A 23302-nucleotide genomic window follows, 5' to 3' on the forward strand; every position below is an offset into this window, starting at 1 on the left:
ACTGGAAGGCTACTAAAATTTTACATTACTACAAAACGTCTGGATTCTAACGCTGTCATTTAAACTTTATGCCCTGTCGTTACTTCATCGCGATTCTTAATGCTACTTTAATAAATATTGTTTTTAATACTTTTATTTAGAAAATTTATTTTAGCATACAATTATTGTCTGTTGCATTCATTGAGTATGAATGGTCTGGAGACGAAATAGGCAGACGTTCCCCTCTGGCGGGGTGGTAGGCCAGAAAGGCCCACCGATTTATAAAAACTAATTGCAGTCTCAATTTTCACTAGACTCAATCTAGTTGGCAAAGCGTTCGTTTCATAGAAAATTATTTGTTTACATACTAAAATGACACCTTCAATTCATAGAATATCCAGATTCCGGATTTGATCACAGATTTTGTCATGGTTTATTGTTATTAGCAGTTGCCTAGCAACCAATGTCAAAAAAATGCAATATGTACCAGTAAGTAGATATTATGTATTGATCGACAAAAAGGTCATACCTAGTTAAAGGATCTCACTATTTATTTTATTTTGCAACGTAGTCAAGCGGGCTTAAGCTGAGGTTAAGCAACAACTGGCACGGTCAGCCATTGGATGGGTGACCGATTTTAAGTGGTTCTTTCCTAGACTCTTCCGTGCTTCGGACGGCACGTTAAGCCGTGGGTCCCGGTTGCTGCTTCGGCAGCAGTTGTTAAGCCTAGTCAGAGGCCATCGGGCGGCTTGAAAACATCTGACAGTCGGGTTGCCCACTTACCCGACAACTCTCTCAGCACAAGCTTGCTTGTGTTGGGGTCCACCAACCCGCACTAGGCCAGCGTGGTGGACTAGGTCTAAAACCCTTCCTTCATTGAAGGGAGACCAGTGCCCCAGCAGTGGGGACGAAATGGGTCGTGATGATAGTTACAAAAGTTAGTAAGTATAATATATAATTAATACATAGTTATCTAAATAAATGCTTCGTTTAATTCATAATTTTTAATTAGTATTTCCAACCCATGCTCTTGAATTCATCGATAACACTTATCGATAATTGTTACATCCATTGGCAATAAAAATGACGACACTTGTGTTCATTATTAAATGTCACTTCACATAACCCTTAATGCTGGGAATTAAAACTCATAATGACATGTCAAATGGGACATAATCAAGCTAAACGGTAAAATTTCCCCCCGCAAAAATTGGCAGACTTTTTTGTATCAAGAAAGATCGCTATGACGGTTCCCGAGGGTACACCCGAGTCCGCGTTGTTCTATGGTTGCATTAGAAAAACTAAACAAAAAGTCTTTAAAAATATCAGACAAGACATCCGTGATCAACCTTTGTTTCCATCGCCTCACCTTTATCATCACCAGGAGGCTTCGAGAACAGCAGATCATCATCGCCGGCATCAACCCCAAGCCAGTTCTCAGCGTTGTGTATGGCGATGAGGTCTCGGACCAGTTGCTCGTCAGTCTTGCCGCCGGTGTCACCGCCCTTGCCCCGGAGAGGACCGAACACCGGGTGGTTGTAGAGAGGGTCGTTCACTACCGGGTAGCCTGGAATGTGAGGGTTGGGATTGTTAATATAGATATAAGAGTATGGTAACATGTGTCGATTTGAACGCTGTACTTTACTATCAAGTATAGATATAAATATGTGTACAAACCTACGTACGAAAGTTTTCCTATAGGGATAAAAAAGATTGCATATAATAGTAGGGAATAAAATTTCGCGAAATGAAACGCCACAGTTAACACCTAATATTCACAATTCGCTATAAAAAAATATTCAATTGAAAATCAAACACTCACCCAAGAACTGCAAGTGCACCCTAATCTGGTGCATCCGGCCGGTCTTGGGCCGGCACAGAACCACACTTGTGTTGGTCTTGGCGTTGTAGCCGAGCCGCTTGAAGATGGTGGAGCAGTCCTTGCCCTTGGGGGACACCTTGCACACGCCTATCTTGTAGCTCACTACTTCTATCGGCTCGAGGCACTCGATCTCTTCCGTCCTGGAATGGAGGGTTTGTGGAATGTTAGGTTTTGTAAATATAGAATCAGAAGACTTTTTCTTCATTATACCATATTGATCAAACATAATATTATTATATCAATGCACACTGCGAACTTTGACATACTAAGTAGATGCAGAGGCTACTGGGTAAATCGCTAATAACTCTAATAAGTAATTTATGACAATCCAACAATACGAGTAACATGGAAAAATTTAGGATCGAAGAATAAATTCTCTTAATAATGGTCCCACTTCTGAGTTGGGAAACCCCATTCTGGAAAAGATTGTCTCAATCTTAATTTATCAAGCAAAACTTTAAGGGCCTTAGCATCAAAACTTAGACACATGCCAAATGCTATCAATTGGCTGTCAAACGCTTTATTATAAACGTATTAAAATTTGACATAAATACACATTAAACAAGGTTTTATTTTTGTAGTAACACATAAAGATCCAACATACTCCGGGAACTCCCCGTCGACGCGGCACACGTACTCCTTCTGCACCTGCCGGTTCCGGATCTGGTGCTCCATCTGCCGCGCCTTCTTCGGACTCCGCCCGAACAGCAGCAGCCCTGGAAGCAGGCACGGAACCACGGGTGAGGACCTCTGTAGAGGTACAGTTCTCCCATATTAATAATGCGCATGCAAATCTTCGCAAACAGTCGTATTCCCGGAAACACCCGAATCAGTGCCTTAAACAAAGCACTTGCAATTTGATCCTTATTCGAAAGAAATAGTAGTCAATATCATGTGACACATAATCGAAAACAATTTGGGCGGTCGGTGGCTGTCACCGATCAGTCAAGGGTCTCAAGGTCAAGATCAATATTACTTTTGTGGAATTATAAAGAGCTGCAATTACACATCGTTCTTGTTATTTTTTTCAAATGTGAATTTAATTTCAACTTTAATTATTTTTGACGATGCCATATTATGAGGCACATTTATGAATAAAATATGCGTCACATTGTTAGACTTCACTTTGCCAATAAAGCCACACCCAAAAGACCAAGTTTGTAATTGTAATATTATTGTGAATGATCAGCGCTGTAAATACTTTTGAACTGAGATTTTAATGTAAACATTTTTATTAATGTGAAATAATCAATGCTGTAAATACTTTTGAACTGAGATTTCAATTTTTTTATATAAACCTGTGTTTGAAATCCATTTCTCCTTATAATATAAACTTGTGTTATTCAAACCTTCTTTCATCCATCTTTACATCAGCTTCAGTAAGACACTTGAAAAGTACCTACTGTAACATTTTCGAAGTAAATTTTAATATTATGGAATATTATGAATTACCGAATCAAATTTCGTTACTGATAAATCAATTATCTCTTTTAGCACCAATTTCATAATTCTACTAAAATTTCATAAATAAAATGCACTTAACCACTCTAAATACATAATAGTTTTCTAACGCTCGGGAATACGACCGTTGCCGAACAATGACGAAGATTTCTATGTGCATTATCAATTTTGGGGAACTGTAGGTATGTTGAGGAATAATAATAATAATAATGTGGGGACATCTCACACACGGCCATCTGATCCCAAGCTAGGCAGAGCCTGAGTTATGGGTATCGGACAGTTGATATATCTACACAAATACATACATACATATTAAATATAAATATCAACACCCAAGACCCGAGTGCAAATATCTCTCTTTAAACAAATATCTGCCCCAGCCGGGAATCGAACCCAGGACCTTCGGCATAGCAGTCAGGGCCACTAACCACTACGCCATTCGACCGTCAAATGGAATGGCCTATAACTATTCCTGGCTGGTGGGTAAGTACGTAGGAAATTAGTAACTGACTACGTAACTGGACATATTAAATGTGTCCATGTAAGAGGCGACCTTTAGATAGTGAAATAAACGAGAGTAAATAATATCGTAGCATATAGCAATTCGGGTCGAGAAGCAAAGTCAAGACCTTCTGCACTCATTATAATTCACTGCACCATTCGGCTGTATTTTTTACTGACTTTCTATGCAGCGAGAATATTCCTTTGTTGAAACTTCATAATTTAAACGCTTAGCCGCATAAAGTTTTATGTCAAAGTTCGGAAAAGAAAAGAAAATCCATCTAATAGCTCCTTTTCATCTTTTGATTCCCATGAATGTTTCATTTCTTTCGCCGCGACCTTTAAAATCAAGTGAAACATAATCGAGTAATCGAATCTGGCATCTTTTTATATCTTTTTGAATATCGAAGCCGCGCCGGGACCTTGCTTGTAATAATTGGATTGAGACAGATTTATTTGGGGCACTTACCTGATGTTAGCCTGTCGAGCCTGTGTATGGTCCTTAGGTTTTTCAAATTATATTCTTTGGCCAGAATGAAAACGACCGTGTTGTGTCGGTACCTGCCGCACGGATGAACCTGGAGTGAGTTTCAAAGTTAATATCTATTCGAATGATTAATCTATGACATTTAAAAGATCGACAAGTTGGAATGAATTAAATTAAAAAGTTAAACGAGCAGTTTACGCTAAGTATAAAATCCTGGAAAGGATCCGTAAAGATATTAAGAATATTTAAGAAGCAGAAATTTGCTAAATGGATTACTTTCTTGAAACGAGAATATTAACATCCATCTCAGATACAGCTAACTTTATGAAATAAAATATACATTTACTTATAGTACAGTACAATAATTATGACAGCGCAGTTTCACAAACGTCGAAATGAATAGTTAAGGTAAACATGCAAGAAACTTATTTAAAAATCAAGCTACATCTGGTTTATCTTGAATTTATTTGGCATCCATAAATCCGATTGACATCAGAGATGCTAATAATAAAAGACGCTATGTTAACAGATTTTTGAACATCAAAAGCTTGACATTTTGCAGCTCGGATATCAAAGGGACACGGCTTGTACAGAAACACACGTAACGTAAGTAACATTGAACATTAATGGAAGGCGTGTTATATTGTGTCGCCTACAAGAAGCTCTTATTGGAGTCGCCCAGAAGTGTTAGTGAAAACTGCAGCGAAACAAGCAACAGATACAAACACAAAACGATGAGTACATGCAGTATGAACGCGTCAGCTCGTAGTATGTAACAATGGCGGTACACGCTACTTGAAAACTCGCAATGTTTAAGACTAGACGGAACTTGGGCCCAGTTGCGAGTGGGTTTCCGACGCGGAGTTTTCCTCTGCAAGTTCAGCGCAGATCCGCCGGCTCCGATCACGAACTTCGCAAGACATTCGTGAGCGTAATGCGTAACAGAGTGAACTTTCGGCGGATTCATAACGCTCCCTTGGGCCGCGGGAGTTTGAACGTTTTTCGGCAATGAAAGGGCGGGATCGGGGGACAAGTCTGTCTGTGTGTGGACTTTTGGGGGGGGTGTAAAGGGCACACCGTCGCAATGGCACAGCATTCAGGACTCACCGGCAGTGAGCAAGGCTTGTCTATCACTAGGAGCTCGTCGTCGATGTGAATGATGCTCATTTGGCTGGCGAGCACCGGCGTCTCATGCCTGGCCCACCATGGAGAACAAATTGTCAAAACCGGACGCAAAAACACTGTGACGGTGCAAGCTCGCGTCTCCACTCTCTATGGTCCCGTCACATTTGCGTTTGTGAGGTTTCTCGTAAATCGAGGGCCAGTTTTAAGTGAGATTACAGTATTAGGTTTCAGTATTAGGAAAAGGAATCAAATATAGCTAATATTGTATGTGTAGGTAGACATGTTTGCAATCGAATTGATATTGATAAAATGAATAACTGCAGATGTGAGGGAACCATTGATATAATTGGGATTTCTAATTTTTACCAAGTTATCGAAAACAATTTGAACCAAAGTGCTTATTATGTTCACTAACTTTTAACATGTTATTTTTATTGTCATTAGAGTTCAATCGATAGGCTAGAACTAATATACAACGTAAACCAAAGACTAATGCGTTAGAGTACTAATTAGTGCAATGTCGACGAATTTGGAAAGAAAACTTGCAACATCACAGGAAGAAAACAAGATACAAGAGCGTAGCGCAATACAGTGGGTCCACTGCTTGTATTTTATGTACAGGAGTCTCGTTAGAGGAGAGGATACTCTGTGGCGCAGAGATCCTGGTACTCTATGTATTAATTAATCTGTGGCCGCGCCGTTTTTTGGCGGGATGTGTGTTTGTGCACTAACGAACCCGCGTCCTATATTATGCGTGTGACTACACTGAAAGTTCAAGTAATCTATGTCAGATAGACCATAATGTACTCATATTTTTTTGCTGAATTTGTATTTTTTCCGATTACATAATTATGGCTAAATAAGTATGCATCTTTCAAAGTAGTCCCAGTAATATCACGGTCTCAGTACACAAACATAGCTTAGTTTGCTGTCGGTGGTTACAATCATTTAGTTTGGTTATTGACAAGTTCAGTTTATAAATAATATATTTGTTTATGTAAGAGTTGCCATGGCGAATATCTATAGTTCCATTTAAAACACTGGAATCGACGGAGCGTATGTTTAAAGTCGGTAAAGTAATGGTTTTTATGCATACTGTTACGGCCTTAAATGAGTGTGCGTGTGTATGTTATATTAGGTAGGTATACTAAGTTGTGTGTGTGTGTGCGTAACCTCTGTCTACCCCCTAAAGTTTATTTGCAAACAATGTTTCATCTAACATTAATGGAAAAATTAAAAGAGAACTGAATTATAGCCTAACAAGCATTTTTCATGTCACGCATAACTCATAAAAGTTACGAAAAACATTCTACAAAATTAATAACAAAGTGTTGAATTAGGTGGGCTTCATAAGTGCACAGAATATAAATTAAAAAAGCGCCGTGGTAAAGGTTTTAAGGCACATATTGCTTTTTTATTAGAAAAGCTCTTAGCTGAAAAACGAGTTACTGAAAGCTTTTAATTTCCCTCCGTACATAAAACTGAGAACTCGCGGCTATCTCATTTACACAGAGTCTCGAGATCCCTTGTAAAAATATGAATTTGGCGACCTTCTCATATTAATTTATGTCCAAAGTGATGGGAGCGAGCGAGAGGGCGCGAGTGGCTTGTGGACTTTCCGTTAGCCGCGGTTTTACTGTTTTTCATTTTAAACGAAATGCCTTTTAATAAAACGTTCATTCTAACATGAGAAAATTAATTTTATAGGGCTATTCTGCAATACTGGTATATTGTGCAAGATTTGATTACAAAATGGTAATTTAAACAAACAATAGGACAAGCCGGTTGAAGGCAGTGGGTAAACAAAATTTCAATAAAATCTCAAATCAAAATTCTTTCAAAGCGCATAACATTCGATAGCGCGCGGCGCATCTAGATTTCAAGAAACGTTGTCTTCTTTTACAGGTAAATTGGAAATAATGGAACTAGTTTCCCTCAAGATCGGAAGACGGGGCATAATTTATATGCAAAATAAAGATACCGATCTGCCGGCGGTACAGGCGGCCTCAGGGAGACGTTACTCGTTTCAGAACCGCTCACGTTTAAGCTTCGAGTAATAGGGGGTTTTACTGACGTGACGGCATGTGTATGTGTAGCGGACGATACAATCTTATTCCAGTTATAGCTTGATATGAAAGTGGAGTAGCTCGCAATATTAGGCGTGCTCCATCACACGCTCGGAATGTTTTTTACCGTCGGCTTTTATGTAACGAGGGTAGTTTGAAGAGCACTGGCTCTTAGTGACCGGCCGGATATTCGGTTTTCCTTTTCGTCCCAAATTTCGGATATGGGATTGTTGCAAAAAGCACATATTGCCGTCGCTAAGTTGTTGTCGGGAAAGCTTCGGGAAAGGCTTCGTCATTTTGTTGCGAACTTTTTAAGCAAGGGTCTGTGCTTCTGTTGATTGGGGCGGAGGCAGTTTTATGTATTTTTTGCGCTTACATAGCCCTATTTTTCAAAGCAGAAGCAAAGTTGGTCAGTTCTTAGCTGCTTATGTACAAAGAAACAGGCAAGATAAAGGGCGCTCCGTTAAAAACACCAGCCCACACTGGCTCAGCTTCAGCGAGCGTGTTTCAAAGCGTATCTCCGCGCTGCCACTTTCAAAAACATCCTCTATTCAGCAGTCATGAAATGCAAAAGACTTTATAAAGCATAATTTCCACAACTCCGTCCATTAATTCGCAAGTTACACGATTAAGTCGTCCCATTCGCATTTACATTCTGTTAAGGCGTTTTATGCAAAATGCTGATATCACTGCGGATTGGAGGAGACAAAGCGTCGCGCGGACAGTAGATATTTCGGGCTTCCGGCATTCAAATGTATGTATTCTGACAAAAAGTAGGCTATGAATATAAGCATTTGCCTTAATTCAGTAGAAAAGCTTACAGTGTTTCACTTACGTAGCTATGTAGGTATACCTATTTGATATAATGGTGTACAAATAAAGAATAAAACTATACCTATAGTTATGCAAAATGTACCTAACCTATAGATATACATTTTTAAGGATGTCTTCTTTGTTTCTAGGTTAGTTACTAAGGGATACTTTTGTTATTAAATAAATAATTCATTTATTCAATTACCTACTTTTACATTATACTACTTATACAGTTAAATATAATAAAGAAGAAAGTAGGGGATGAAAGCTGGTGAGAGAAGTTTATTATGAAATTGCAGATTGGAGTGGGAGTGGGTGAGAAAACATATTACAGGGTGTTCAAAAGGGTATATTAAGCCGTAAGGGAGTAAATTAATAAGATTTTTTTTTCTTTTGCAACAGCCTGTAAATATTTTCATATGCTGCAAAAAATACCATTAAGCAGCAAATAGAAATACAGTAGCTTCATAAGTATAGATTTTACACTTTTGCATCTCAAACTCTTCTGCTTGCTTTATTTCTTCAAATATTGACAATTTGTTAGTTTGGCCAGGCGTAAAGGTGTTAGGCTACTTATGAAGCTTACCGTACTATAAGGCATACACAAGGATGACAGAGTATGCCATTAACAGGACATGCAGAATATGACAGAAGCATTCAAGATGGCGGACGGCATGCAAGCGTTCATATAACATGGCTGTCTCATTGCCACTTACGGGGATGGATGCCGGTTTGTTGACGACCACAATGTCTTCGTCTATGTGGACGAGCGTGATCTGTTGGCTCGTGACAGGTACTTCGTGCCTGCAACGATATCTCAGTCAGGCCACGGGGACACAATTTTGCTTGCCCGTCTTTTGTTTGAGTGTACTCTAGCTTGACGAAAATCGAACGAACAAGAGTGAATACTTTTATACAACATAGGAACATAGTAACACGAGATATGTAGACTATGTAGAGTCGTGGCAGTGTCATGAAACTTCGTTTTTCGTAAGCTAGATAGGTCACTCTGAGGCAAGGTCAGGTTGTCAGGTACATATTGGGAAGCCGTGCGGTTCGATTCAAGAGCCCCAATTTGTGTGCTCCAATCAAAAAGCTTTCAACCATTACAAATGTTTGAACTTCTTTATTGGTTTTCAAAGTGCACGTATCCCGTCTTCATCAAACGGTTGTGATGTAAAACTGTTTGATCGCGCACTCTTCCGATAGCTATTGGATCGTTGCCATCACTTCAGCGTAATGACTAACACACGGTAATTGTGGTTTTCCCGACAGTTTTAAAACTGGGTTTAGTGGTGGTTTAAAGGGAAATGTCTGGGAGCGACGGGAGGCAAGCCGGAAAATTGAACAAGACGAAGTTAGCAGCTCGCTGCAAGACCGGAGCTCCTGATAAGATGGTGGGCGCGGAGTTTAGTAGATCCATAGACAATACAAGAGTTATCTCGTGTAAAACTAGTTCTATACTTTGACAAAGACAAATCTGAACCAGAAGGAATTCTTGTGTTAAATATACTTAATTAAAACCTGTAGATAGTATCCTTCGTTTGTTGAAATTAGTTTCTGTGTTCTGTTCAGATTTATATGTAATAATAAATGGAAGTATTAATGCCGATGTAATACTTGATAAATTTTAGCGAATTACAGATGCAAATGTCTTGGTTTTTGTTCGCAACTGCTATTAGGTATTGAAGTGAACTAATAAGTTGATGAGAACAGGCAAAGTGTAGAACTAACACGATAATAGGGAATACATTATTTAAGTATTTTAATATTTACATTGTTTATCTTGAGTTGATCGAGCTTCGACCAATTTTATTAGTCACACTACATCGTAGTATGATCGGAATAAGTTGGTTACCTATAGATATTGATAAGAAAGAGATGATGAAGTTAATTCCTGAATTATATTTTTTCAAATCTACATACAGTAAAATCGTAGTAGTAATTGTGTAGATGAAGAGAGTTTGAATTAAAAATTGATTGTATTTTTTTTTTGTAAGTTATTTTACAATTGTTTTTTATATTAATATAATGTATAGTGTACCTAAGTGCTCTTTTATAAGGAATGTGAGTGTAATTTAGAAAATAATGTGGTAATTAAAGCATTAATAAAGTACTCCTTTACAGTTGTTGTAGTACTAAATAATTTTGAAATAGGTATAATATAATTTTTAAGTAAGTTCAGTATGACTAGACTATTTAATACGATTAAACATGAACGACGGACGATAACCCATATTGTTGTAGCGCATCCTATTCCACTAATCCTAAACCACAACCATTCTTTGGAACTATAGAAAACGAACGCGCGTCAACAATACCAATTACCGTCGACCCACACTCGCGCGAGCGCACGCTTCAACATACCTGTGCACGACGTTCGCGAGCAGATCGTTGTGCTTGAGCCGGTAGTCCGGGTCGACCCGGTCGTAGTTGACCGTCAGGGTGCCGGCCCGGATGCAGCGCTCGTACTCCGCGGCCGGGTGCGCGCGAAATTCCCGGGCGAACACGTCAAGGATCTTTTCACCGACCCACCGGCCTTTAGTGAAGGTTGTGAACGTAAAGTAGTAGGGGTACACCTTTCTGAGGCCTGCGGAATGAGTGGCAGTGTTAGTGGTGGGGAGAGGAACTAGGAGACGTCGTTTTAGGTATTAAATAGAAAGGTTAATAATGTTAAATATTATGTGAATGAAAGAAAACATACGGAGATTTACATGGTTGCGTAGAAAGTAGTGATTTGTTTTAAGTTAACCAACAAGCAATTTCATTTGATGCATTCAGTCTTTCTGTAAACTTGGAGAAAAGTTTAGGTTTATGCAGCCAATCAGTCGCACTAGTCTGTTTTTACCACATTTACTTAATAATAATAAACTCTATTATTTTTACTCGTAGTTTAAAGCTAAAATCCGTCTAGGAACTACTAACGTAATGAAAATCGAGAGGAGGAAATAGTTAAGCGTCTAATCCCAGAAAGTCTTAAATTGAAACACTTTAAGTGAAAATCTATTGGGATTAGGATTCTATTGAGAACTAGCTGCCGTGCCGCGAGCTTCGCTTCGCCTTAGAATGTTTTCCATCCCATGAAGGAAGTACTCTCATTCCTAACATTTTTTTATATATAAGTATGGTGCCTCTGCCTACATATCATACAAAGAACAATCCCTGCAGTTTTCAGGGCGATACGTTCATTAGTTTCGGCTGTGCGTAGTCATTCAGACTAAATGATTTTATCTCTTCTATCGTAAAAATACGATATTTAGTTTTCGTATATATACTATAAGTAGCATTTGAATTTTTTTATTTAATAATTATATTGAATTCTACCAATAAACATTTCAAATATGGTTAAATTTATAATAAAAAACCTAAAAGAACCTTCAATAAAATACCTAGCCTACACCCAAATTGAATAGACAAATTTATGGATAAAGGTTAGTTTACATAGATTCAATAGCACCGGCATTGCGGCACGATGACTAGGCTAATGTAATGTGCACTCCGCCGTATTGCCGGCCTTCGGGAATGTGCCTAGTGTATTAGTAGCTTAAGTTTCATGAACTTCAGTTATGGGAAACGGTCTTTATTATGCATGGGCGGGAATTAGTATGCATTCGCATTAGAATGCGATTTCCATAGGAACTAACTAACTGCACAGTTAAGAATCTAAAAACGATAATTGATCGCGTAACTTTTAAAAACAGCTGAACCAATATTGTTTGATGTGATGATACATGGCATAAAAAAAACTCTCGGCATATATAATATGCTACATCGCATTCAGGACAATCTTTAAGCAAAGTCGCTTGCTTGTCAAATCTGACGTAACTTGTATGGATCTGACAGATGTTAGACAGGCGAGCGACGGTGCTTAAGGATTGTTAATCGCTTATATGTCCGTGGTTGTACGTTAGCAGTCGCTATATCAAACAAAAATACCCAAACAGAAAAGAATTTTCAAAATCGGTCTATAAATGGCGGAGTAATCGGTGAACATACTTAAAAAAAAACATTCATGCAGACGAATTGCTTTTTTCGAAGTCAGTTAAAAAGAACCCAATTGGCAATACCTAAGCAGCAATAAAATAAATCAAAACACTTCGCGTCGAGCGTATTGTGAAAGAATACCCTCTTTGTACATTTCCCGGGCTATTGTGACTAAGCACTTTCAAATAAGGTGAAAACGCGGGGCGGTACTTAATTCTTTTAATGTGCTATACATTAGCCGAATTAGACAGCGGCCAGGCAAATTGGAGTAACAGATTGTCGAAAGGCGCCTTCCATTTCATTATGTAGACGCCTTAGACTAACGATATACAAGCTAGATGGTGTGTCACGAGCAAAAACAAAGCAAATGTCCGCATTTTGTTTGCTGTCAAACCGTTTTAAGTTCAGCCTAATGACAACCATTGGACCAATGAATAAAGTAACAAAACCGAACTAATTCAAAATAAGAGCTCAGTGGTGGAAGAGGGGAGTTAATTGTCGAGACGTTTCTTTTGCACTGACACTTCATCTCGTTCGTATATTGTTAATCTGAGGTAGAAACGGAAGTAATTATATTGCGCGACTCCGCTGCCGTAGTCGCGTAGTGGGGACGCCGCTTTAGATGCAGCAGTCTCGAATTTAATAATACGGGGGCTGAGATTCTTAAGTTACTATATTTTTTTAGTTATTAGTTGAGTAGATAATAATCATTATAAACCGTTGGGAAGAGACTGTTTTAAAAGCTATAAAAAAACGTGTTTATCATATTTTTCATCAGTATGTCTATGTACCTGTGAAACCTACCTATAAAATGTTACAACTGTAAATGGGAGTAGGTACATACCATTTTCAATGTAGTATGACGTTTCGTTGTACCGGTCATCTGTGAAGCCCGGCCTTTTCGCCTTCAGAGCTTTTGTCTCTAATTTTGCCTGAAACAATGGAATGAAAGCATAAACACGCAGATTCATAATTTATTTATGTAGTTACGTCAACTGTTTTACCTGTAACAGATCAAGGAATCTTGGCTACGTGGCTCAACAAACGCAAGTTATAAAAAGATACGGAGTCGTAAAAGCAACATTTTATGCCCCCGGCGGCGGCGTGGCGGTTGATTGCAGACGTGGATTGATAATGTTTTCAGGCGCGGGAGCGTTAAAATGCCGTTAACTCAATCTAGAGTGAGGGAGGTCCATGAAAAAATAAGAAAACTTTCATAAACAGAACAGACGACAATATAAGTACTCGTATGTCAATTAGGCGGTGGGTTCTGAAAAATGGAATTAGCATGACGAATTTTTAATCATGTTAAAACTGGATTACCAAATGTTTAAAAGTTTCCACCAGGTTTGAGGGTGGATGTTTTAACACAGTCAAAAAATCCGGTTTTACAGGTGTCTAGTATTTTATGGTAACCCCAAAAAATATTTTATACGAAGTAGATTACGAGAATGGACATAAGCCAAATTAGAATTGAGTATATCCCCAACACATTCGCATAAGTACACATATTCCCATTAACATTTTGTATCTCGGTATTCCATTAATAGGATTCCAATTTGGAAATCCGATGTTACTGGCCGTTTATCCTTATTTCAAAGTAATGTTGGATAATTATCCATAACTATTGTATAGGCGTTACTTAATGTTGCCAAATGCGACCGAATGGCTTATAGCTAGAAATTTTATAAACATTATCTAGATTGAGTATTTTTTTCGTCTTGAAAGTAGCTAGTGGATATGTCGCAGGCATCTGGTTTAATCTCCTTTTTGATTGAACCACTAGCCCGTTCATTGGATGGCGCTATTCAGTTGTATGACTAAAGGACAACTCGTCAAGTCGTTGATTGTAACGTTCGACGTCTTGACTGAACGTCATTCAGCGAAGTCGTTGAATGGGATATAGTATAGCAACTTTGTAATGTCTGGTTACGGTGAACACGACCAGACAAGAATCAACAAAAAGACTATGTTACAAAGCTCTTATCTCACAAATTAACTAAACAATAAAAATAAACGTACCTTCATATTGTTGTTCATAATTTAACACAAATAACGCACTTTCAAGCTAATTGATTTGCAAAAAACTAACAATATAGGTGCTTTTTGTATCAGCTGTTAGCTGTTAGACGCCATATTTGTTTTATTCACCACCTGACTGATTTTAAGTCAGCTAACTAGTTGGACGTTTTGTGACGCTTGTACAATCAACGTTCGGCCTAGTCATACAATTGAGTAGCGCAATCCAATGAACGGGCTAGTGGTTCAATTAAAAATGAGATTCAACCAGATGCCTGCGACAGATATATCGGTATGGAATGGCATATGATAAACTGACTGTAAACTTAAATCCTACAAATATAAGAGTAGAAAATAAATTGATGAAATATCAACCATTCCGTATTCGGAAATAATAATATGTGTAAAAGGCGGGGAAGATAATATATATTTTTTTGCTAACTGGTAGCCTTACATAAAGTAGTTCAATATGTCGGGTGCATTCCCTCGTCCAGGTCCAAGATCACTCATAAAATTCAACCCTAACCCAAGCCAATCAGTTCGCATCACAGGAGTTCTCAACAGCGAAGTATGTGGAACATTCGTACCTAGCAGATTAATAAAGCGAATATGTTTGGTTCAGTTGAAATGTTTTTAGTTGAAGCGTGAAAAGTTGGAAATGGAAATATGCTGACGGTACGCCGGTGCCGGCTGCCAGGTACTTAACTTAGTCGTGGCTTTGTTTAACTACGGATTAAATCATTGTTTTATTTTACTGATGCTGATTTTTCAATGGTCAGATAAGGGTTATCTGAGGAATAATTCTGATGCTGTCGCGTCAGAATGTTTGTGTGAGACAGTGACAGCAACAATTTAATTCCTCAGATAGCATTTATCTGACTATTGAAAAATCAGCCCTTAGGTACATACATAAATACAGAACTTCACCGAATGGTTCAATAAGTCCACCATAGAGCTGTCCCGAGCTGCAACATCCCGGGCCCAAGTGGACATAATGATACCCGGGTTCTGGAACCTTAAGACGACATCCTAATCCTAACTATCCTAATCCTTACTAATATTATAAATGCGAAAGTAACTGTGTCTGTCTATCTGTTACTCTTCCACGCCAAAACAACTGAACGGATTTGAATGAAATTTGGTATACATATGCTCTAGACCCTGAGAAAGAATATAGGCTACTTTTTATCCCAGAATTCCCACGGGAAAACTTTGAAACAGCTAGTACATAATAATGATCACTCTTCATAATTATGTTTGAGATAAGTAAAAAAATAACGATGACTGTAACGTCCATTTCTAGGTTACCTTCATCATATCACCCTAGTCCACATCCCTATACGTGCCTAATACCTACATAAAAATTTGTCTTTTTATTAAGCCTTCTACCGTATTTTGTACCATAATGTTGAAGATAGGACTTTTAACATGCTCATCGCAGTTTTAATTTTATTTGTAAAACACATCATCTATATGAACACGTCATATGAATTCCTAGTAAGCCAATTTCCCAAAGTAAACAGTTTAATACTTAAGCGTAGTCCATTTTCCGGTTTGTTTTAAATCGATATTAACCCAACATGTTTGCTTAGGTTATTGCGAAAATATTTATATAGCGGTATCGGGATCCCGGCCATACATTAGTACGTTCTAATTCTTTGATCGAATCAAACTGTTCAAATATTTGGCAGATCCAGAGCGCGCCTTTGTGTATGATTTTAAATAATCTTTTGGTACAGTCGGATTAACGGAAACGGAAAAACATTCGGTTTTTATTTATTTAGACGTTGGTTGAAAAAAAAAAAAACTAAAATAGCTAATATTTTGGTATAGTTTTATATTTCCAATCATTGCATACTTTTTAGACTGACTAATGGTCTTCGCATATTACACCAACTCACCGGCGACTCGACTCTACACTACACTAAATGTCATTTTTGAACACCACAATGTGCGAAGACCATAATCCTGTCACCATGGTGACAGACCCTAGAGCATCTCTAGTATTTGTCACCGATACGCTAAGAAGAAGACATATTTATGTACCCATATTCCTAACTATGTAATAATTTTGTTTATATTTTTGCTTTGTATGGGGTTAAAAAACTTTAAACTTTTTACTTTACTTTTTCTTACTTACGTGAAAAGTAATAAGACGTATTTTTATGGGTGTTATAAGATTGTTTTGAGTACGCCTCTGAAAATAAACGACTTTATTTCAATATCATAATATTTTGGCCACGTAGGTAGGTATTAGATTTTAGATAAGCTGTATCTTAGTGTACTCGCTAATTTTATAGGCTACTCTCATTCAGTTACGTAGTGTGGTATTGTTCCGGACTGAGTTTACAATTTGCAAACTGGATTGTTTAGTGTTTAGCCAGTAATTCAAATTTTATCCGATTTGGACCGAGGAATATTAATCCTCTTATTAGCATAGTGTTTTAGGAACTCCGTCGACGTATTTCTTGGGTTAAAATCTAATTCAAGATGAATGTAAATCTAAAATTCCCTCTGTATCACTGTTTTGCATTTGTTTGTATAATAATATCCTTTAAACTATCAATTTAATAAAATGTCATTCACTTTCATAATAATACTCTTTGTTCTTAAAATATTGCAACGAACACAAAAGTAGTAGAAGAAACAGTTTCAGGAAAATACTGAGTAGTGGTGTCCTATTTGAGCCGACACAGAGATTCCAAAGCGAATGTCAATTCGTAGTTCCTCCTTCCTGCACAGGACACTGAAGGCTTATTTTCTAATTATCGTGTATTACAATAAAATTTATTCCCATTAATAGATAGATATATAGAATATTCTTTATTTGTACACAAGAACAGAATTTATAAAGTTTATATACAAACACATAGGTACAAAAAAGGCGGGCTTATCACTAAAAGCGATTTTTTCAAGATAAATTAATCATATATACTATATAATTCACTGGAATACCATGCTTGAGCGTCGAGTACTTCAAAATCAGTCCCATTTCATTTCAGTCTTATTTATTTCAATATACTTATAGGGAGTTAAAAAAGTTTACAGTAAACGGAAGCATAAAAATAACGGAGATGACTCAGGGAGACAGGCGGAACTTATGTTTTACTACTTTTGATAATCCATAGTAACTTTGTTGGTCATCTGAATCACTTTCGCCTTAGAAACGCTGAGTTGTCAGGAATAGGGCGCCTGATCACGTGGTTTACAACATCTGTTCTTAGCACAAGATGATTGATTACGCGATTATCTGCTCTGTAAACGCACCCAAACGTTCCATGTACCATAGTTTGGATAATCACCCTTACGGCGCAAGAGTTAAGGGCGCTACTGAATTCATAATAGGTATAACGTTTAGTAGTGTTCTACTGTAGTCGGATATTCTGGGATATGGGCCGAATACAATGGAGAACACTAACTTGTGGAACGCTAAGAATACTAGGAACACTAACAATCTTCTAGTGTATAACAGTGACTATGTTGTGTATAGGAACAGCAGAGAATTGTACGGAATGTAAATATTAATTTATCACAAGAGTGCCCTTAGGGAAATAAATTAAGGAGTCAATATAAAACGGATATAAATAAACTAATCATTAAACACACATATTACCTATGACCCAAAAAACAAATCTACGCTACGCTATAATAGACAGATACACATACACGTTGATCTTATAACACCCTTCTTTTTTGATTTACAAACATAAGCTGCAACTATTTTACGGGAGGGCAAAAACCGCACATTATTATTGTCATTTGTATGGAATGGCCCCTGACGTTTTACATACAACACAAGTTTGTTATTAATGAGACACATTGTCGGCGCGTGCTTTGTTTTGAATATTCAGTTGTTTGTTGTTGCAGATTCTCATCTGTCAGTGCGCTGTGTTTCACAAATTCACAACAAACAAAGTAAATTATTTTTTCAAGCATGAATGAGAATTTGAATTTATTATACGACCTTATCAACAAACCCGTTATAAGTTTATAACTTAGTAATGTTTGTAGTTTATAAAAAAAATCAAATAATCCGAAGATAACCTTTAAATTATTACTACAGTCATAGTAAAACCAGAATTTCATAGTTTCATAGACTACTCAAAATTACTTTGCATGAATTGTAAAAATTATTTACCTCTTAATTACCTACCTTTTCATTGTAATAATAAGCAAACTAAAATATACTAATTACTAATTACTACTAATACTTACTTGCCATTGTTTTACACATGTTGTTCATAAAATATTAGCTAATAAGGTAAGCTTTAAGAAATGTATCTTTTTGGAAATAAATAAATAAATAGATAAATAAATTTACACAAAAAAACTGACTGTGACTATGCCCTAGTATTAAAATACACAGAATTTGTACCATAAATATTTCATGCAAACGCAGACTTTCATTGTCCTTCAAGTACCTTTACAATTACGATTAATCGTCAGACTTAGAACAAACATTTTCCAACAAAATGAAATTAATCTAAAGTTGAATCCATTAATTATATTTCACCCCTTAACTTGTGATGTTAAGGTGTCACGGAGGGCAAATGTTTTTAATTTACGGCTGTCAGTTACCCTTAATGTCCCAATTTTTGGGGTGTTCGCTCAGTACAATATTTTTATATATTGTATTGAGCGAACAAGAGCAGTTTCTTCATTCTGTAACTATTAAAATGATTAATTATGAAATATTAATTAGCATGAATGGATACTATGTTTACAAGAACGAATAATTTTAATTATAATTTAAAATCGGAACTAACCGTACCGTAGCTATAAGTTAATTTTTTCCTATGGACATTTATTTAGTCAAATGTAATTCGTGTTATTGATGTTTGATAAACCTACTGTCACTTGTCAGCTAAAAAAATGTTCAACAACGGTCCCGACCCCTAACGGGTTAAGGTCATCAACTAGGCGCATTCGCAAATTATAACATAATCAAATAAAAATAAGGCAAGTGTATATTTTTAACAAAATAATATCGTTGGGGAGGAACCCTTATTCGCAGCGTACGACATTAGGTACTCATTTTGTGGGTAGAACGAGAACAAAATGACTCGACGACCTTTCAAATGGAGGGAAAATGATATTTGAAAGAGCAACGCAGACTTTATTATACACGGTATTGTGTTTCACGACGTTTATTACGAAACGTATACTATAGAGATGGCCTAGGACGAAGGATAAACTAATGATGGCCTAACCTAACCACCTTAGAAGCAGCACTGCTACATAAAATAATGGACAAATTCATATAATACTCAGCAATTTGTGGCTGGGAGGTTTCGCTCCAAATAAAAAATCTAGCAAAAAGTAGCATATCCAGCAAAAATTAAATTATTTCCCTTTCAAAAGTAACACTACCTAACCTAACCTAACAAGAAACTAATGTTAAATCTGTGCCCTAACCCTAGCAGTCAATTTGTAAATAATTCTACAAAGTAAGTAGTATACTCGTAAATTACCTTGGTAGTACCAAAACTAAAGTTAATTGAATTTGTATTATTACAAAGAAAATTGAAGTGCCTGCGTAATTCTGGAAAGTTCTATAGTTATTTCAACTTCGTAATTACTTAAATTGGTATATAAGTGGTCTGCAATCACATTTTTTACAGGGAACTTAAGTTCATGAAAACCCAGTTAGGTATATCATACAAAAAAATATTAACCTTAGCTAAGCTAAACTAATTTCATTTATAGTTGAAAACATAAAAACATCTAGACTGTTGTAAGTATTTCGGCTTCAGGGTTAAAAAGGTCAATGAATCTAAGCAATGGAGTCAATGACCCCTGAACAAAATGTTTATATTTAACACGTAATCACGTTGACCTTTGTATTCTTAACCACCGGACTGAAAATAAGGCGATGTAAGATTTGTGTATCTGTATGACTGTTCGTGACAAATTATATAACGAACAGACCTAAAAGAAAACATTATATTTCTGTTTAAAACGCGATTTCATAGAGTTTGTGTGATTATGCATTCAAAATGGATTCGTTGTTTTTTTATTATTTTAGACAGGGCACACAGAATTCAAAATTAAAAATACACTAGGTATCGTGTTTTCTTACTTAATACAGGGTGTTGCAAAATTGGTATACTAAGCCGAAACTTACATGTGCAGCATGGTATATCTAAGCCCGAAACTGAAATCAGAATTTGGAAATTAGCGAAAAAAAAATCATTTTCCATAGTAAAAAGACACGTGACCAACAAAGTTTCTATGAAAAATAAATATTTTTTTTGCTTATGCTTAATATGCTGGTGTCGGCTTAGTATACCCTTTTTGCAACACCCTGTATATGTACATAACTGAAAAATATTCTGCAAATTTAAATGGTGCTGTTTTTTATGAAGCGCAGTAAGTATCTACACCCAAAACAAGCATCTAGTAATTTGCATTCAATTATATTCTTCTCAAAAACAGCAAAAAAGCTGAGAGAAAATTCTCGAAACGAGAGTACGTAATGTTTTTAAATTACTTAAAAGCACGTACGTAAGTTTATTAAAAGCTCACCTTTTTGAGATCCTTGTTCAAGTCAGTGTCGTCAGCTTTTCTCTTCTCACAGGATAATATGCAGTTCTTTGAGTCCTTTTCACCCTGCAACAAGAGAATTAGTCAAATTAAAAATGAGCTTTTTAATTTCGTCATTTAAGCTTAATATGGCAGTTTTCTCGAGGAAATTCTTGTTTGGAGTTAAAAATAAAAAAAAATGCATCTTGCTCATATAGGAATGGTTTGTAATATAATGATATTTATCAGGATAATTACGCCAATTCATACTGAAACTAAACGAATACGGGTACGAATGCATCATAAATTAGTGATGACAGTAATTATGATCTTATTTGGTTAATAACAGTCCACTCCTATGGATTCACATGTTTCAGGACGTGTACATTAATCGCCCATAACCATAGCCATACATTCAAAAAGAAAAGCTGGTTAAAATCTGAAAAAAACGCGAATAACGTCCGAAACTTCATATAAGCTGTCAGCCTGAAGCGGCTACGACAGGCCGTGCTACGAGCTACGGCGTAGCGATCGATAGTGCTACGAACTTTGCTACGCCGTCGTTACGAGCGATGTAGTGCCAGTGCTGTCAACGGCGCGTCATCCGTGGTTCCTTTTAACCCCTACGCAAAAAGGTCGTGTTATAAGTTTAACGTGTCTGTGTGTTTTTGTATCTGTTTTTGGCAGCGACCACCAAAACGGCTGAACCGATTTTCGAATTGTTTTTTTTTCTATATAGTCCAGACAACGATAATTAGGTAACTAATAATGCCAAAATATTATATTTCGGTCAGGCACTTTTCTAGTATTTTGGGTGAACTGTATCGGGTGGACCGTTGGTACAGCTCTATCCTACATTTTATAGCATTGATCGCATTTCTCTCTAATCTACTTAAGTTAATCCTGCTACTTGGCACTTAAGTAATGACAGAAGTCCAGTACTATTAATAACTTGCTTCTCTCTGGAGTCTCCCTTCTCCCAAACTTATGAACATAAACTTAAAATAAACTCTGGGCAGTGTGGCGTCTACCAACATTGTGTAAAAATGAGTGTTTCACATGAATGAAGTCAATTCTGAAGTCATTAAACTATTTTTGTTACTGTCCAAAGTGATTGAATACGGAAACTGAGGTTAGGTTAGCAAATCATATTATAATTCAATTTAATTATAATAATACCTACTTAAAAACAAATCAATTATTCATGATAAAGGGAGAGAAAAGAGATATGAAAAAATTATTATTCATCATAATATTCATATTGGTAGATTATCGACACAAAAAAAACTTTGGACTTTCATTTTATTTTCATATTTTATCAGTGGTAATGTTTTACTGTTACAGTTTTACCAAGCTACATTACAGTACAGTAAAATAAGTGTAATTCCTATTTAGGTTAGTTAAAAGTTTTTAATTATTTATTTACTGATGTTTATTATTTATGTTGAAAGGTATTTAAGAGGCTTATATTAAGAGGATTACAGCGCTGAAATATGTACTTCAAATATAAACGAACATAAACTTAATTTTCATGCAATTTTGTTGGACATTTCATTTCAAAAAATACTTTTACCTGAGTGCATCTTGTGACGATTTAAATGAAGAGAAAATAAAAAGGAAAAGAACTAAGGAAAAGGGAAAGAAACATTTTAAATACTTCCATTAATGAATCTTTTATAGCTGCAATTAAAATATTAAAGAACTAATAATGATAAGCGAAGCTGTTTGTGAATGTTTTTTACGAAAATATTTATGGTTTAAGCTTGAAAAACGACCCTTGTCCACAGACGAAGATACACCTATATAAGCAACGTTCGGACACGCATTCACGCAACATGCATGCGTGATGCGTGTCAGTGTAATAACAGCTTTAAGGTAAGCGTCCACCTATCGGTATACGTATCAGAACAAACGGATTAATAAATGTATGGAGTGGACGCACTTGTACAATTTTCTATACAAAGAATACTGAATTCGATGCGTTCGTTACGCACGATGCCAAAAGGTAGACGCACACCTTTAGTATAGCCTTTTGTTTTAGGTACTCGTATGCCTAATTTGTTGTAGCTCTCATTAAATTTATCCTACGACTACTACCTAATACATAAATTTGTACCTATACCTATGTGTGCAGCGTGCGTGTAGCACAATAACATTCCCGGAGATCAAAAGAAATAGTCTAAACAGCGGGGCGGCGTCGTAAATCAGTGGAATTTATTTCTGTTCTCGGTTTCTTCGCAAAAAGACCACAACTTTTTCTCGTTAGGACACTAAAACTGATATTCTGATTGGCCTTTGTCTAAACCTAAACGCCAAATGGTTTTTGTTAGGCTTTCTATAGAATCGTAAATTATGTTTATTTCAATATCCGGCTTTTTTAAAATATATAATTTAGACGTGTATTTTTTTCTTACTTAGGTACACTAAAATCTGGCGATATTTTTACGCTAAGGTATGTGCACC

General features: G+C 36.6%; 1 protein-coding gene across 6 annotated transcripts in view; it reads right to left on the reverse strand.

The window, feature by feature from the left end:
* LOC105397923 (pseudouridylate synthase RPUSD2) overlaps positions 1 to 23302 on the reverse strand; it is a 333895-nt gene that overhangs the window by 7315 nt on the left and 303278 nt on the right. For 5 of the 6 annotated variants that reach the window (XM_048627334.1, XM_048627349.1, XM_048627371.1 and 2 more), the window contains 8 exons: positions 20843 to 20926; positions 13143 to 13230; positions 10682 to 10904; positions 9031 to 9118; positions 4293 to 4401; positions 2466 to 2577; positions 1802 to 2001; positions 1349 to 1546 (listed from right to left, as the gene is read on the reverse strand). In XM_048627334.1, the coding sequence (XP_048483291.1) occupies positions 1349 to 1546; positions 1802 to 2001; positions 2466 to 2577; positions 4293 to 4401; positions 9031 to 9118; positions 10682 to 10904; positions 13143 to 13230; positions 20843 to 20926 (1102 nt within the window). Of the gene's footprint in view, positions 1 to 1348; positions 1547 to 1801; positions 2002 to 2465; positions 2578 to 4292; positions 4402 to 5417; positions 5506 to 9030; positions 9119 to 10681; positions 10905 to 13142; positions 13231 to 20842; positions 20927 to 23302 lie in introns of all 6 variants that reach the window. The other variant, XM_048627342.1, reaches the window with a different exon arrangement.

Source organism: Plutella xylostella, chromosome 4 (genome assembly GCF_932276165.1).
Source record: "Plutella xylostella chromosome 4, ilPluXylo3.1, whole genome shotgun sequence".
NCBI lineage: Eukaryota > Metazoa > Arthropoda > Insecta > Lepidoptera > Plutellidae > Plutella > Plutella xylostella.